Raw genomic sequence first — 14538 nt, forward strand, 5'->3', positions numbered from 1 at the left:
ACGGGCAATTTGTAAAGGATCGACTCGTTGTTGATTGGTTATATCCATGGACACAGAAATATATCTACAGTGCGAAGAGTGCAGCTATCAATTTTTAATGGAGTGACCGGTAGTTAATGAATATTTTAATTAAAAGAGTTTAAATAAATTAATCTTATATCATTTGAGCTTCTAATCTGTAGGTTCATAAGGTCCCCTTGTTAGCTCGCTAAGGATAGTAAAAAAGAATTATTTGAATTGTTCAAATTAATTGAAGTAATTTTATATTAATATGATTAATATAAAACATAGTGAATTCTGATAGATATGATCTATAATCCAAACTATATTATAAGAGAGATGTATTTGAATGAGATTCAAATATTAGATTTGTATGAGTTTGATTCATAAAGAGATATATGTATATAAATATGTGATATTTTATATGTTAATTAATTAATTAACTGTATATTAAATTTGATTTAGTATATAGTCATTTAATCTGTATGCTAATTAATTAAATAATAGTTAATCAATTAATTAGCTAAAAGGAGAAAAGTGAAAAAGCTTGGAGAAGGGTTATCCTCTCTCCCTATAAATATACTATTATAACCCTTTTTAGGGTAAGGTTTGTTTTTGTGAAAAATGGTCTAGCTTCAACTCTTCTTCTCTAATCTCTCTTCACCAAAAAAGAATTTCTCTCTAAAAAATCCTTCCATCAAAAGGTCTTGGAGCCCACACTTTCAATTTTTTTTTTTTTTTTTTTTAAATTTCAAGAGAATACCAAGGTAGCCTTAGAGGTGGTATTCTTGTTTGTTGAGAAGCTTGAGATTGTTCGTGAACTTTGGAGGGGAAAACGTGAAGAAGGAAAAGAATCTATAAGGGTGAGTTCATTTCTTCCATTCTTCTTCATTAGAAGCATGCTTAGGTCATTTTGAATATTTATTATTTGAATATATCCATGAGTTCACTGATTTTAGTTTCTCACAAAATCGTTTTTCAAAATTGTAAGGCGATCACACGCTTCCATGGGATTTGGATTCCCATGAAAGAACAAACCTTAGAACGGATTGTTTTTTGTAAGAGAGTTTTAAAGAACAAACATTGATGTAGCTCAAAATTGAAGTAATCATTTGGTTTTTTTTGTCACGAACACTTCGTGGACCATCGCTAGAGTCTTCCCTACTATTCTCTGGCCTTAGAAAGGATTGTGGGATTCAAAATTGTGATGAATTTTAAGGGAAAAAGAATTTGAGAGAGTTATGGAGATAAGGTTTTGATAGTTAAAAACAACATCAAAAGCCAATTGTTTAATCCTCAATCTCAGCAAATCCTTTTTCTATTTAAAGAAGAAATCAAGCACATCAAATTCATCTCAAAATGACGACAAATTGAAGCTTTAATTAAATGGGACTTGAGGTGTTAAAGAGGTTCAAATATGGGAAAATCTCACTACCTTAAAATTCAACAAATTTTTGAATTTCTAAAATTCAAAATGAATTTTCTTAAAAAATAATTCAAATAATTAATTTTAAATAAAATTAACTTTAAAACCAAATTTAAATAAAATTAATTCTAATAATTAATATTAAATAAAATTAATTTTAAATAGTTAATTAAACAATTTAATTAATTTTAATTTAATTTCAAATATTAAATTATTTTTAAATAAAATTCATTTTAAATAAATAATTTAATAATTTAATTAATAATATTAATTTAACATCAAATATTAAATTAATAAATAACACCAATCTCAATCATGAATCCCTATTCATGTGTACAATGTCTAAATCATACTTAAATATTTCCAAATCTCCATATTGTTTAATTTATAATTAAACGATAAAGTCATTAAGTATATCAAATGTAATTAACTCTTACTTCCTAAAATAAATTTGAACATTTCAAATTTTCTCATCACACTGTTCTAAGGTTTAATTCGATATGAGCTAGCAGGGGGACCTAATGGACCTACAGATCATGAGCTCCAACAATTCGAGATTAACGGGCTAAACTCTTTAACCTAGTTAACCAATATTCATTAACTACTGGGACGCTCCATTATAGCCTAGTAGTTGCACTCTCCTCATTGTCATATATTTCTGACCACTTGATACAACCATGATTAGTAAGTCGATCCTTAACAGGTTGTTCATAATTACAGCTGGGTCAAAATTATCGTTTTACCCCTACATCTTGTTCCTTAAGTCCCACTGATCCTCTAATGAACAATTCGTTTGTGGTCCAACCATCAAACTGAGTCCCTCTCGGGCCAATGAGAGGGTGAGACCCCTTGTTCAACACCTGGAGTTAGCATTAAGAAAACAACCCATCTACTATTCCTAAAATCGGGTAAGAGTCAATTCCATCTTGCAAGACTATGTCTCCAGCTGTCTACTCGGTTTTACCTCTAAAATGGCAGGCTTATTGAGTCGGTGAAGTCAGGACACTCTCACCCCATGAAAATTAAAGGATAATCTCGAATAAACAGGAGTTCATAGTTAGCTCAGGATTAAGATCGAGTTACCTAGGTCATCGTATTAAAATAGTCAGTCTTAACAGCAAACGACATTATAAAGTAAAAGTGATTATTTCATGGTCCGATCTTATGCAAACTCATTGCAAAGGATGCCCCCACTCGCATGAATGAACGATTCAGGATCACATCGTTTGTATCAAATACAAAGTGGGTCGTATCCATAGTGTCCCCAAGATAAGGACCCAATCTTATCCCTATACTATAGACCGTTTAGGCTATTTACTCGAACTTAATCCACTTTTATGTCTCCACATATAGTTCAAGTATTCATGTCATAGCTAGGGGTTCTTAGTTTATTAGATTTAAGGTTCTTAAATGCAATTCACATATTCAATAACATCTTTACTGAATAAACCTCGATAATTACTTTATTGTAAAATAGAATCTGTTTACTGTTTACAAATCACGAGTTTTTATGACATAAAACCCAACAAACTTCCACTTGAACTAAAATTCCAGTGGAGTCACTTACATATAATGTTGAGCGTGAGAAAAAAAGATAAATACAATAAGCTAAGGCATTATATACCTATGGCTTCTTCTACTTTTCCTAGATTTACATAACTCGTAATCTTAGACTTACTAAATGACCCTAGCTGTGAGGGCCTTTGTAAACGAATCACTAATGTTGTGCTTCGATGCTATCTGTTTGACGATCACATTTCCTCGTTGCACAATTTTCCTGATGAGATGATTTTTGCGCTCAATGTGCTTCCCACGCTTATGGCTTCTGAATTTGTTAGAATTTGTAACTGCACCACTGTTAGCACAATGGGGGGTGATAGGCATATGCATATTTGAAACTACTTCCAAATCTGTTAAGAACTTCTTAAGCCATACAACCTCCTTTGCCGCTTCACATGCAGCTACGTACTCAGCCTCCATGGTGGAGTCAGCAATACAACCTTGCTTTATACTCCTCCAAATTACTGCTCCTCCATTTAGAGTGAACACTAATCCCGATGTAGATTTCCTTGAATATTTATCGGTTTGAAAATCAGAGTCAGTGTATCTTGTAAGGATCATATCATTAGCACCATAAATGATTGATACTTGAGGATATTTTTAACGGCAGTCCAATGATCATATCTTGGATTGGACGGTTACCTGCTGACTGTTCCCACTACATAACATATGTCAAGTCGTGTACATAACATGACATATATTAGACTACCAACTGTTGATACATAGGAAATACGTCTCACATCTTCAACTTCTTGATGTGTCTTAGGGCACTGTTCCCTCGACAGATGAACTCCATGCCTAAAAGGTAACAAACTCCTCTTGGAATTTTGCATCTTATATCTAGACAACATCTTGTCTATATATGATTCTTGAGATAGGGCTAACGTTTTGTTCTTGCGATTTCAAATGATTTGGATTCCAAGATCATACCGAGTCTCTCCCAAATCTTTCATTTGGAATTGGGTTGCTAGCCATTGCTTAGCGTTAGTCAAGAATCCTACATCATTCCCAATGAGTAAGATGTCATCAACATACAATACTAGGGAGACTACAATGGTTTTGACAATTTTCTTGTAGATACAAGGTTCGTCAATATTTTTTAAAAACATAAGATTTGATTGCATTGTCAAATCTTATATTCCAAGATATAGATGCTTGTTTTAACCCATAAATGGATCATTTAAGCTTACAAACCTTTTGCTCTTGACCTTATTCAATAAACCCTTCTGGTTGAGCCATATAGATACTCTTTTCAAGATTGACATTTAGAAAGGTTGTCTTGACATCCATTTTCCAAATTTCATAATCATAAAATATGACAATGGACAAGAGTAGTCTAATCGACTTTAGCATGGCAACAAGGGAGAAGGTTTCTTCATAGTCCACCTCTTCTCTTTAGGTATAACCCTTTGCCACTAGTCGAGTCTTAAAGGTATGTACCTTGTCGGTTTGGTCTCTTTTTTTTTTTTTTTTTTTTTTTTTTTCTATAGGTTTAACCCCATGTGGTTGATCTACAAGTTTCCAGATAGAATTGAAGTATCCAGACCAAATTGAAGTACATAGACTCAATTTCGAGGTTCATGGCTTTGATCCCTAGTCTCGATCTACATCATTCATTATCTGTTCATAGGTCAATGGATCCTCAATGCCATCATCGGGTATGATCTCCTAAGTTTCTGTTAAACCCATGTAATAGTCAGACTGATGGACAACCCTCCCACTACGTTGAGGTACTTGAAGCTTTAATTAAGTGGGATTCAATTAAACCCATGAATCTAGAAATGGAGTCTATGTACTTCAATTCTATCTGGCAACTTATAGATAAACCTAATAGAGTTAAATCTATAGGTTGTAAATAAATCTGCAAGAGAAAAAAATGTGTAGATGGAAAGGTGCAAACCTTTAAGCAAGATTAGTAGTAAAGGGTTATACTCAGGTTGAGGGAGTGAACTATGATGCAACTTTCTCGCCTGTTGCTATACTAAAATCTATCTGGATTCTCTTGTCCATTGCCATATTATGATTATGAAATATGGCAAATGGATGTTAAGACTGCCTTTTTGAATGGTAATCTTGATGAGAGAATCTACATGTCTCAGCCAGAATGATTCATTGAACAAGGAAAAGAGCAAAAAATTTGCAAGCTAAATCAGTCAATTTATGGATTGAAACAAGTATCTAGATCTTGGAATATGAGGTTTGACGCTATGGTCAAATCTTATGGCTTTGATCAAAATGTTGATGAAGATCATCAACAGTTCAAGAGCTTTCTTAGTGTTGTATGTGGATGATATCATACTCATTGGGAATAATATAGGTTTTCTGACTAAAATTAAGGAATGACTAGCTGCTCAGTTCCAAATGAAAGATTTGGGTGAAGCACAGTTTGTGCTTGAGATCCAAATCATTAGGAATCGTAAGAACAAATCACTAGTCTTGTCTCAAGCATCGTAAATTGGCAAAATGCTTGTCAGGTATTCGAAGCAGAATTCCAAGAAATATTTATTACCTTTTATACATGGAATTATTTTATCTAAGGAACAATGTCCTAAGACACCACAAAAAGTTGAGGAAATGAGACAGATTCTCTATGCATTTGCAGTAGGTAGCCTTATATATATCATGTTGTGTACTAGGCCCGACATCTATCATGTAGTGGGAATGGTCAGCAGATATCAATCCAATCTAGGATTTGATCACTAAACAACGGTTACAACTATTCTCAAGTATCTTAGGGGAACGAGAAACTATATACTTGTGTATGCTGTTAAGGATTTTAGATCAACGATTACATGGTAGAATATCAAATCTTTGAGATGGATCAATATCTTTTCCATTGAGTTTTGTTAGAATCAGCAACATTTATATTCACTTAGCTTACTGCTATATCAATATTTTAACAAGTACCAAAAAATTGTAGCACCATCTCATATAGTTGATCATTTATTATTAGACTCTCAATTTTGTATTCACAATCTGGGGCGGGGGGAAGGAAGCTTATTAGACATCAACATAAATAAAATGATAATCGAAATATTCTGGGCCCATCCAAATGAAGCCCAAATTCAATTAAAAAAGGCCCAATTGACGAGTTGGTCCGATCCACAAGCAGCCCAAATTCATTCTGGAAAGCCCAAGTGTACCTCCATGTGCTTGGTTTTGTCCGTCGTGAATTCATAATCATCACTCGAAATTTAAATCTTGAACTGAATGTCACCCCGTCGACATGAAAAACGACCATTCACAATCACAAGTCGAGGGCAACTTTCGGCACCGCAGTCGTAAAATAAAACAGTCAAAATGGAAGACGATGATCCAAATTCCGTCATTCAAACCCATCGTTCTTCGATTAAGACCCATCCTCGTTACAACAATCAACAGTCATGGAAGCAGAAGGTGAATTTTCTCTTTTCTCGATGCCTTGTTCTGTGTGTTTTTTGGCGGGTTTTTTTTTTTTAATATTCGAAATTAAGATTTTACTATCCATAGCTGAGGGAAAACTGTTGTAAGAGGGTCAGAGAAGGAAGAAGCCGCTTGCTCTGGAAGATGAGGTTGCCCATGACCTCGCCCAGTTATCCTCATTCTCTCAATAATCGGCAGCAGGTCAATTTTTTTCATTTCTTTTCTTGTATTTTGAATTTCGGTTTTGTCATTGCAATTAATTTTAACAATTAGTTGTTGGGTGTTGCCTAATTGGTGCTTCAGATACTTTAATTCTTTGTTGATTATGTAATTCGTGTCTTTTCTTTTTGGGTATTTTGTTGGTTGTAGGATTTTATCAAATCTGCTTTTCAAGACATCTTCTCTGATGAGCTGAAAAAAATTAAAGACCAATCTGTGAATGACTATAATAAGAATTTACCTTCTGTCCCTGAGGCTGCTGATGTTCTTTGGGAATATGAGGGGGTTCAGGATGCTTATGAAGGTGAAGGTGAAGAAATATTGTTGGAAATGCAAAGGATTTTTTATGAGGATCTCAATATTGATCTGAGATATAAAGGTGATTTTGCTGATGCTGTTTTGTTTTCTGAAGTTAATTGTCTCAAAGCTGTTGATGTATTTTCTGATTTCGAATTGAAAAACATCATCCTCCTACCAAAAGGGGGGAATAGAATGCAGTAGCAGCAAGTTGGCTGTCTTCCAAGGACTAAATGATTTGTCATTCTCCAGGGAAACTCTGTTTGATCTTTCTGTTTTTTGATAGTCATTAATTTGGATTGTTTTTTAATAGTTAAGTTCATGCAGCAATGGTCAATGTCAAGTAATACTAATAATTGAATTAGTGCTATTTTTTCAACTTTCATCCATTCTTTTAGTGTTATATACGTAGCTGCAGGTTCTGCTGTGATATATGGTGATCGATCTTCTCTGCTATGTTTTACGCATTTAGTTGTTAAAATCACTATTTTGAGTAGGATGTTTACTCAGCTCTTTGCAGAATCTGAAGGCCCTATTGTAACATGGGAAGATGAAGAAGATGAGTTCTTAGCCCGTGCAGTTTACGAACATATGGAACTAAATAGTGAGAAGGTTGGTTTTCATCTTGACTCTTGAGGATTGTACACGCTTATGCATGCAAATTACATCATGTGTGTGAAACTACTGAAGCTGAAAATATAATATGTCTTCTACAAGAGTAATTAACTTGAAAATTTGGATACTTTGGGCATCTTCTTAATCAGATCTTACGTTTACATTGGTAAAGCATGATATATTCTTATACAATCACAAGCTTGCATTTCCTTTTAAAAATGTCATGGTAGGTTCTTGAGAAGTTCTGGTGTCCTATATGTAAACAAGGAGAGCTGCAAGAGAACAACCACTTCATACATTGCACTCATTGTGGACTTCGGCTTACCAAAGGCAATGAGGTTTTCCACTAACTTGATCTCAAGACCTCATAGTCCACCATCCTTTTCTTAATCCCATCTTTTACTTCAAGGTCCATATTAAGTTATTGTTAGATTATATAATATTAAATTTGTCTTCACCCATCAACTTAAGTTTTTGGGTCAATCGGTGATTTAACATGTATTAGAGCAGGTGGTATGGAGGTACTGTGTTCAAACCCTTGCAATATTGTTTCCTCCCCAATTAATATTGATTTCCACTTATTCGGTCTTCTACATATTTCAAACCCACAAGCGAGTGGGAGTGTTAGATGATATAATATTAAATTTATCTTCATCCAATGGCTTAAGTTTTTGGGTCAATCGGTGATTTAAGATCGTATCAAAGTAGGCGATTCAAGATCTTGCGTTCAAGCCCTATGATGTTATTTTCTCCCTAATTAATCTTGATTTTCACCTGTTGAGACTTATACATTTCTCAAGCCCACAAGTGAAGAAGAATGTTAGATGATATAATATTAAATTTGCCTTCACCCATCAGCTTAAGCGTTTGAGGCAATCGATGATTTTACGGTTATTAGACGTTGCTATTACTTTGACTGAGTATATAGTCTTAGAAATCAATGGCTGCTGTCTTTTCAACATGTCAGATTATTCTTTTGCAATTAATTTGTTTCTTCCTGAAGGAATTTTGAAGACCACTGCCAACTTAGATGGGAAGTTTTTGCCCATGTTTATTGTTATTGGCCATGGGAGAGATGTTTTGTAAAATTGCATTATGCTAATGCTGAATTGAATATCTGCTGAATTGAATAACTGCGTACAATAGCAGTATGACATATTAAAGGCTTAATAATAAATAATGAAATGTCAGCTTTGCAGTCATTTTATTATTTTTCCTATGGCCTTTCAGGTTACTCTTGACCTCCTCCGTTGTCGGTTGGCCGATGTGCATGCTGAACATCTTGATCGGGGCTGTAGATTGAAACCTAATTTTTGTGTTGAGAGTAAATTTAACATAACTGCATTGTACATCTCTTGTGAAGGTTGCAACACATTTGAGGTTGTAATATAGCATGTTAAGAATCAGATGTTTCAAGGATTACGATTAAAATTATATTTTATTAGTTATTTTAAAGATGATTGACACACTTGAGGTTTTAAACTTGTAATTTAGCATGCTAAGAATCAGGTGCCTGAAGTTTTATGGACTAGATTATTCTTAATGAGATATGACAGGATGATTTAAATCCTGGAAGGTTGTAAATTAACATGCTTATGTGTAGGGTTGTGCTGCATGTTGAAACCTAGAGTTAAGGTCGGGTGGATGCCTTTCCAAACTTTTAGTTAAATCGAATGCAGTTCTAGAATTGAGATCGAAGGTTAAGCCTATCTAGATTCAATATTTATCAAACCTTCTCTAACAACTAACAGGAGTGGACATTTCTTCAAATTAGTTGATGTTTGGTTGATGAATTAAAAGATATCAAATTTTCCTATGTCATACATAACATATCATATGTTATGATATGAGGCCAAATTAAAAAAAGTGGACTAAAAGGGAAGGGGAGAATAAGAAAGAAGTTGGTAAATGAGAGAAAAAGAATACTCCACATTATTTATTTGTATCCACAGCCTTGGACAGAATTGAAGGTGAAGAAAGCAAATTCAATGGAGTGGAAGAATTATTATTTGGATGTTATATTGGTTTCTTCTGGTCTTCTCTTAACCTTCGTTTATCATACTTGGTTATGGTACAAGGTTAAAACTCAGCCACTCGCCACCTTCATCGGAGTTAATGCCGCCGTTCGACGCCGATGGATCTCTGCCATGCTTGAGGTATTTCACTTTTCTTTCATCTCTAAGTGTCATCGTCCAATTGTCAACTGCTACCCTCTCCGCTACCTAGTTTTACTCTTATATTGTCATCTCCTCCATCATCATCCTAACTTAATTTTTTTAGGTTCAAATACCACTTGGGTTCCAATTTGTTTAATTTTAATCTCTATACTTTTAATTCTATGTACTTTCAATAAATCTTAAATTCAGTCCATCAAAACTATTTTTTACCAAATTTGATTAAATAATAATAATAATTTTCAGGTAAAGAAGTACACAACATGTGAATTTGTTTTCAAAATTTACATAAAAATGCTAATAGATAACAAAAAAAATTTTTTTTAAAAAAAATCAATAATATACTAGCATTATGGATTATAATTTTAGATTTGTTGAAAGAACAGAAACTAAAATTGGACAATTAAAAATACATATACTAAAATTCAAAAGGTATTTTAACAATTTTAAGATCATACGCTTTGAAAGTTTGATCCAACTTTGCATCATTTATCTCTGATTGTTTGTTTTTATGGAATAAATTGATTAGTTTCATAATTTTTCAAATATGGAGTTTATAAATAATAATTTCCAATATGAAATTGAAAACCGATAAACTTTTGGTATAATGATTCCAAAGAAAATTGATAATCTGAATATATGGACAAGGATAATATTTGGAATAATATTGTGTTTTCTTTAGAGATCAAACAAAAAGTTAAAGTAACTATATTATGTTGAAAATATGAAGATCCAACTGTTGTTCTTAACAATATATTATAGTATAGTATATGGGTAAGAAGTTAGGCTAGGTGGTTTAGAATGAAAATTTGGAGGTCAATTTTAGAAGTTTTGCCAAAATATTTAGGTTTGAACAATAGTTGATAAAAAAAAAAAAAAGAAGTATAGTTTAAAGCTGAGATTTATGGGGAAAAAAAACAAAAGAATGTTAAGCAATATCTTGGCAATGTTTCACAGTCAAATTATGAAAATAAAAAGTATAATATAAGAAAGTAGACCCAAAAGTAGAATCTTCAAATTCTATTTTTTTCCCACTTATATAATTGAACCTTGACAAAACTAATGTCATTGTTAATAAAAATGTTAGAAGTTTAAACAGTTGGAAATACAAAAAAAAATGTATCGATGTTCATAGATATTTTTATAGAATACTAATATAAAATAATTTGTAAGAATAGTCCAAATTTTCGTTAAGATCCACTTTTTTATTATGTGTAATAAAAATACATGTTCATTTCGAGTGTATTTTTTATATAAATAAATAATAAGTATTAGTTTCTTATACTAAATTCTAACCCTAATATAATTTGATAAGGACAATGAATCTCTACATATTTCTATAATGATATGATATTACCCATTTTAAGTATAAACCTTTATAGATTTTATTTTTGGAATAACAAAAAGGTATTGTGATTCACTTATTTCTTTAATTAATATGAGATTTTGTTTGTATCCTCATGTAATTAATATTGATATTCAGGACATAGACAAGAAGAACATTCTTGTAGTCCAAACCCTAAGGAACATGATAATGGGTTCCAGCCTGATGGCGACCACCTCGATCCTTCTCTGCGCCGGGCTCGCCGCAGTCCTCAGCAGCACGTACAGCATAAAAAAACCGCTGACGGACACCGTGTACGGCGCACACGGCGAGTTCACATTGGCTCTAAAGTTCATAATAATCTTAACCATATTCGTGTTATCATTCTTCTTCCACACCTTATCAATTAGGTTTATGAACCAAGCCAGCCTTCTAATAAGCGCCCCATTGCAGCCCTTATCTGTGCTAACAGAGCAACATTTGGTGGAGATTTTGGACAAAGGATGTGTTTTGAATATCATTGGAAATAGAGTGTTCTATTTGGCTCTCCCATTGGTGCTTTGGACTTGTGGGCCTTTGCTTGTTTTCTTAGGGTTTGGAGTGATGGTTTTTGTGCTTTATAATCTTGATTTTGTGTGTAACAAGAGAAGTAGCAACATTAAGTTCTCGAATAACATGAATCATGAGATTGTTTGAATTTGTGTAGTTGATTATTGTAAATGTATAATAAGATATACTTTATTATTGAGATTTCAGTGGTGTGAAATTGGAATGTTGTGGTTAACTTGTGAGTATGAATATCTTTATTAAAGATGGCATGAACATGAGCATTTTTTTCAAATTTTTTTTTATTAATATTGATCAGGCGATCAAGAATGTCAGTCCAAAACAAGGTTAATGATTTAAGCTGCACCTAATCTATGCATTCCTCCCTTGTTTTTTTTAACAGATTACTTTATTTCTTCAAAACAAACTACAATAAATGACGGAGAGTGTGGATCCCTCCATTGTTATACATAAAAAAAATTAAAAACAATTCAATTTTTTAAAAAAAGATTCAACTCAAGTTAGTGACAACATTTTGTATGTTTCTAACTCTATATATGTGGGGTAAATGGTATCGACAATTTATTTTTAGATTAAAATACTAAAATATTACTTTTCATGATTTGATTTTTAGCTTATTAGTTTTTCGTTGCTTTTAGAATTTGGGTCATTCAATATTTGTGCAACTAAATCTGAGTCATCCGTATGGAAAAAAAACCCACATACATATATCATTAATTGAAAGATGAGAAATTCTCAACTATATATATATTATTTAAAAAGGGCAAAAGGGTTTATTTAAATCATCCCTATGAGAAGGAATAGTAAAATGTCTCAATCTCCCTTCTTGTTTGACCATATAACCTTCACACAAAAACTCCATTGAAAACTTATCTTCCACTTCCCTATTCACATCATGAACAAACAAGTCCGTACTTCCCCCTTCCTCTCTATTCCTCGCCATCATCCCCGCCGTGTAAATCGCCGTCATCCTCCCCGGTGCCTCCTCGTAGTACCCCGTCGGTGCGTCAACCATAATCAAATCCCATTTCACCTCATACACTTCCTCCGGCAACCCCTTCAATGCTAGTTGGCAAACCGAGTATTTCGGGTCTCCAACCGCCATACACTCCGGCCCCTTTCCGACATCCATCAAACTGTCGGCTTGATCAACCTTGCTATTGTATCTAACATGATGGGATTCGAGCATTGGAAAACGATGACGTATTTGTTCGATCCATGATTCATCTTCTTCTAAGAATAATGTACGACCTCCGTGATTGAGAGTGGCCCACATTAGGCTGTCGTGGCCGAGGCCAAAGACGAGGAAGTTGCACGGGGATCGGTTGAGGAGGACGGCAGCGGTGACAGAGATTTCTTTGAAGGTTTGCTGTGGGGTTATGGAGGAGGTGGAGTAGTGAATGAGAGTGTGGGAAAATGAGGGAGGGATTTTGTTGCAAGCAGATGGGGAACAATGATTTTTTGTGGTTTTTTGTGAAAAAGATTGTAACTTTGGAGATGGGTTTTGTGTGGGGGAGTGAAAGATGTTAGATTTCAAGAGGAAGATGAGAAAAAATGAAAGAAATAGAGCTAAAAGGAGGGTTTTGAGGTTGAGAAATTGATGAATAGGGTGTGTTTTTTGCCTCATTGTTATTGTTTTTCTTGTTGAAGTAAAGGGGATTTGGGATTCGGAATATGGAAATTTAAAGGGGTTTGTGATTCAATCACCATTTTTATGTTTATTTTATTTTATGAATAGCTTAGTGTGGAAGAGAAATTGGAAATAGGTGAGATTTTTAGTTGGGGGATTGTGACAAGAAATCAGCTAATATTTTGAATGAAGCAACATATATGAGTTATAATGTTGCTGATTGTTGGTGTGGAGTTCCATCATATCAGTGTTTTTTTTTTTTTTTTTTCTTTCATTATTTTGGTAAAATAAATGGATAGAGGGAATTGGGATCTAAAGTGGGCTTAATATGGGAGGTGTGAATCTTCCAAATGTGGTTAATTTATAGAGTTATGAGAAGAATAGTCTATTTGGAATCTACATTTTTCAAATTGTAAATTTTTAAAAATATCAACTTTATCATTGGCAAAGTTATTTGGAGCCTAAGCCATCTTAGAAACATCAATTTACTATTATGTTCCATTGTAATATTTTTGTAATCATAAAGAATTCAAAAATTGATAAAAGGAATACGTATTTTAGTTATATTTTCCATATCTTTATAAAACGAAAAACTTATTCTTACTTGCAATTGTTCAAAGAGATGACTATTTTATTTAAAAGGGAAAAGAACATTATAGTAAAAAGAAAAAAAAAAAAAGAAAAAAAAGAAAAGAAAAAGAACATCTTGTTGGTTAGTTGGTTAGGGTTTTTTTCATTTTTTTTCTTTATTTTTTTTCTCCAAATAGGTTTATGTGTATATGTTTAATTTATATATTTGTTACACTCAACGTTTACATTTAATAATTAATATAAGGTTTATATTAGTGTTTTCATTTTAGGTTTAAATACCACGAACCTAAAATATTGTTTTCATTCTAGGTGTTTTATATTTCATAAATGTAAAATATACTTAATAACATAAGGTATATAATTTAAATCGGTGAAAAAACTTAAAATATATGTTTGAGTAATATATATAAATGTAGTATACATTTTGGATTAATAAATATATGGGCATGGTATATATGATTAAAAAAAAAAAAAATACTATACATAGAAAGAAAAAGGGTATGGAAAAACTAGTTCAAAACTAATGTTTCAATTTTGAAAATCAAATGTTGAACATGACAAGGATTATCATTAAGGATTTTTTTTTTTTTTTTTAAAAAAAAGGACAAAAAGCACTTTTGGTCCTCGAGGTTTGGAATTGATGTTAAAATTTTGGAATGTGGTTCCGCACGCATGTCACACGCAACATCCTAGCAAAGTCAGAGAAAACGGGAAAGCAACAAAGAGTAAAACA

General features: G+C 32.9%; 3 protein-coding genes across 4 annotated transcripts; 2 read left to right on the forward strand and 1 right to left on the reverse strand.

Annotated features, from left to right (window-relative positions):
• Positions 1–6158: 6158 nt before the first annotated feature.
• Positions 6159–9103, forward strand: LOC120082685. Of its 2 annotated transcripts, XM_039037956.1 has the most exons (6): positions 6161–6382; positions 6476–6589; positions 6758–6986; positions 7425–7516; positions 7750–7857; positions 8750–8987. In XM_039037956.1, the coding sequence occupies exons 1-6, from the start codon at positions 6287–6289 to the stop codon at positions 8909–8911; spliced, it is 801 nt and encodes a 266-aa protein (XP_038893884.1). In that variant the 5' UTR covers positions 6161–6286; the 3' UTR covers positions 8912–8987. The 2 variants fall into 2 exon arrangements, with proteins under 2 accessions (XP_038893885.1, XP_038893884.1); XM_039037957.1 differs by lacking the exon at positions 7750–7857 and having other exon boundaries at positions 6159–6382; positions 8750–9103.
• Positions 9104–9233: 130 nt separating this feature from the next.
• Positions 9234–11713, forward strand: LOC120084053. The gene is made up of 2 exons (XM_039039954.1): positions 9234–9675; positions 11177–11713. Exons 1-2 carry the CDS (start codon positions 9508–9510, stop codon positions 11711–11713), a joined length of 705 nt encoding a protein of 234 aa, XP_038895882.1. The 5' UTR covers positions 9234–9507.
• Positions 11714–12269: 556 nt separating this feature from the next.
• Positions 12270–13262, reverse strand: LOC120083599 (glucuronoxylan 4-O-methyltransferase 1). The gene has a single exon (XM_039039420.1). It carries the CDS (start codon positions 13209–13211, stop codon positions 12339–12341), a length of 873 nt encoding a protein of 290 aa, XP_038895348.1. The 5' UTR covers positions 13212–13262; the 3' UTR covers positions 12270–12338.
• Positions 13263–14538: the final 1276 nt, after the last annotated feature.

This window comes from Benincasa hispida, chromosome 8, assembly GCF_009727055.1.
Source record: "Benincasa hispida cultivar B227 chromosome 8, ASM972705v1, whole genome shotgun sequence".
Lineage (NCBI taxonomy): Eukaryota > Viridiplantae > Streptophyta > Magnoliopsida > Cucurbitales > Cucurbitaceae > Benincasa > Benincasa hispida.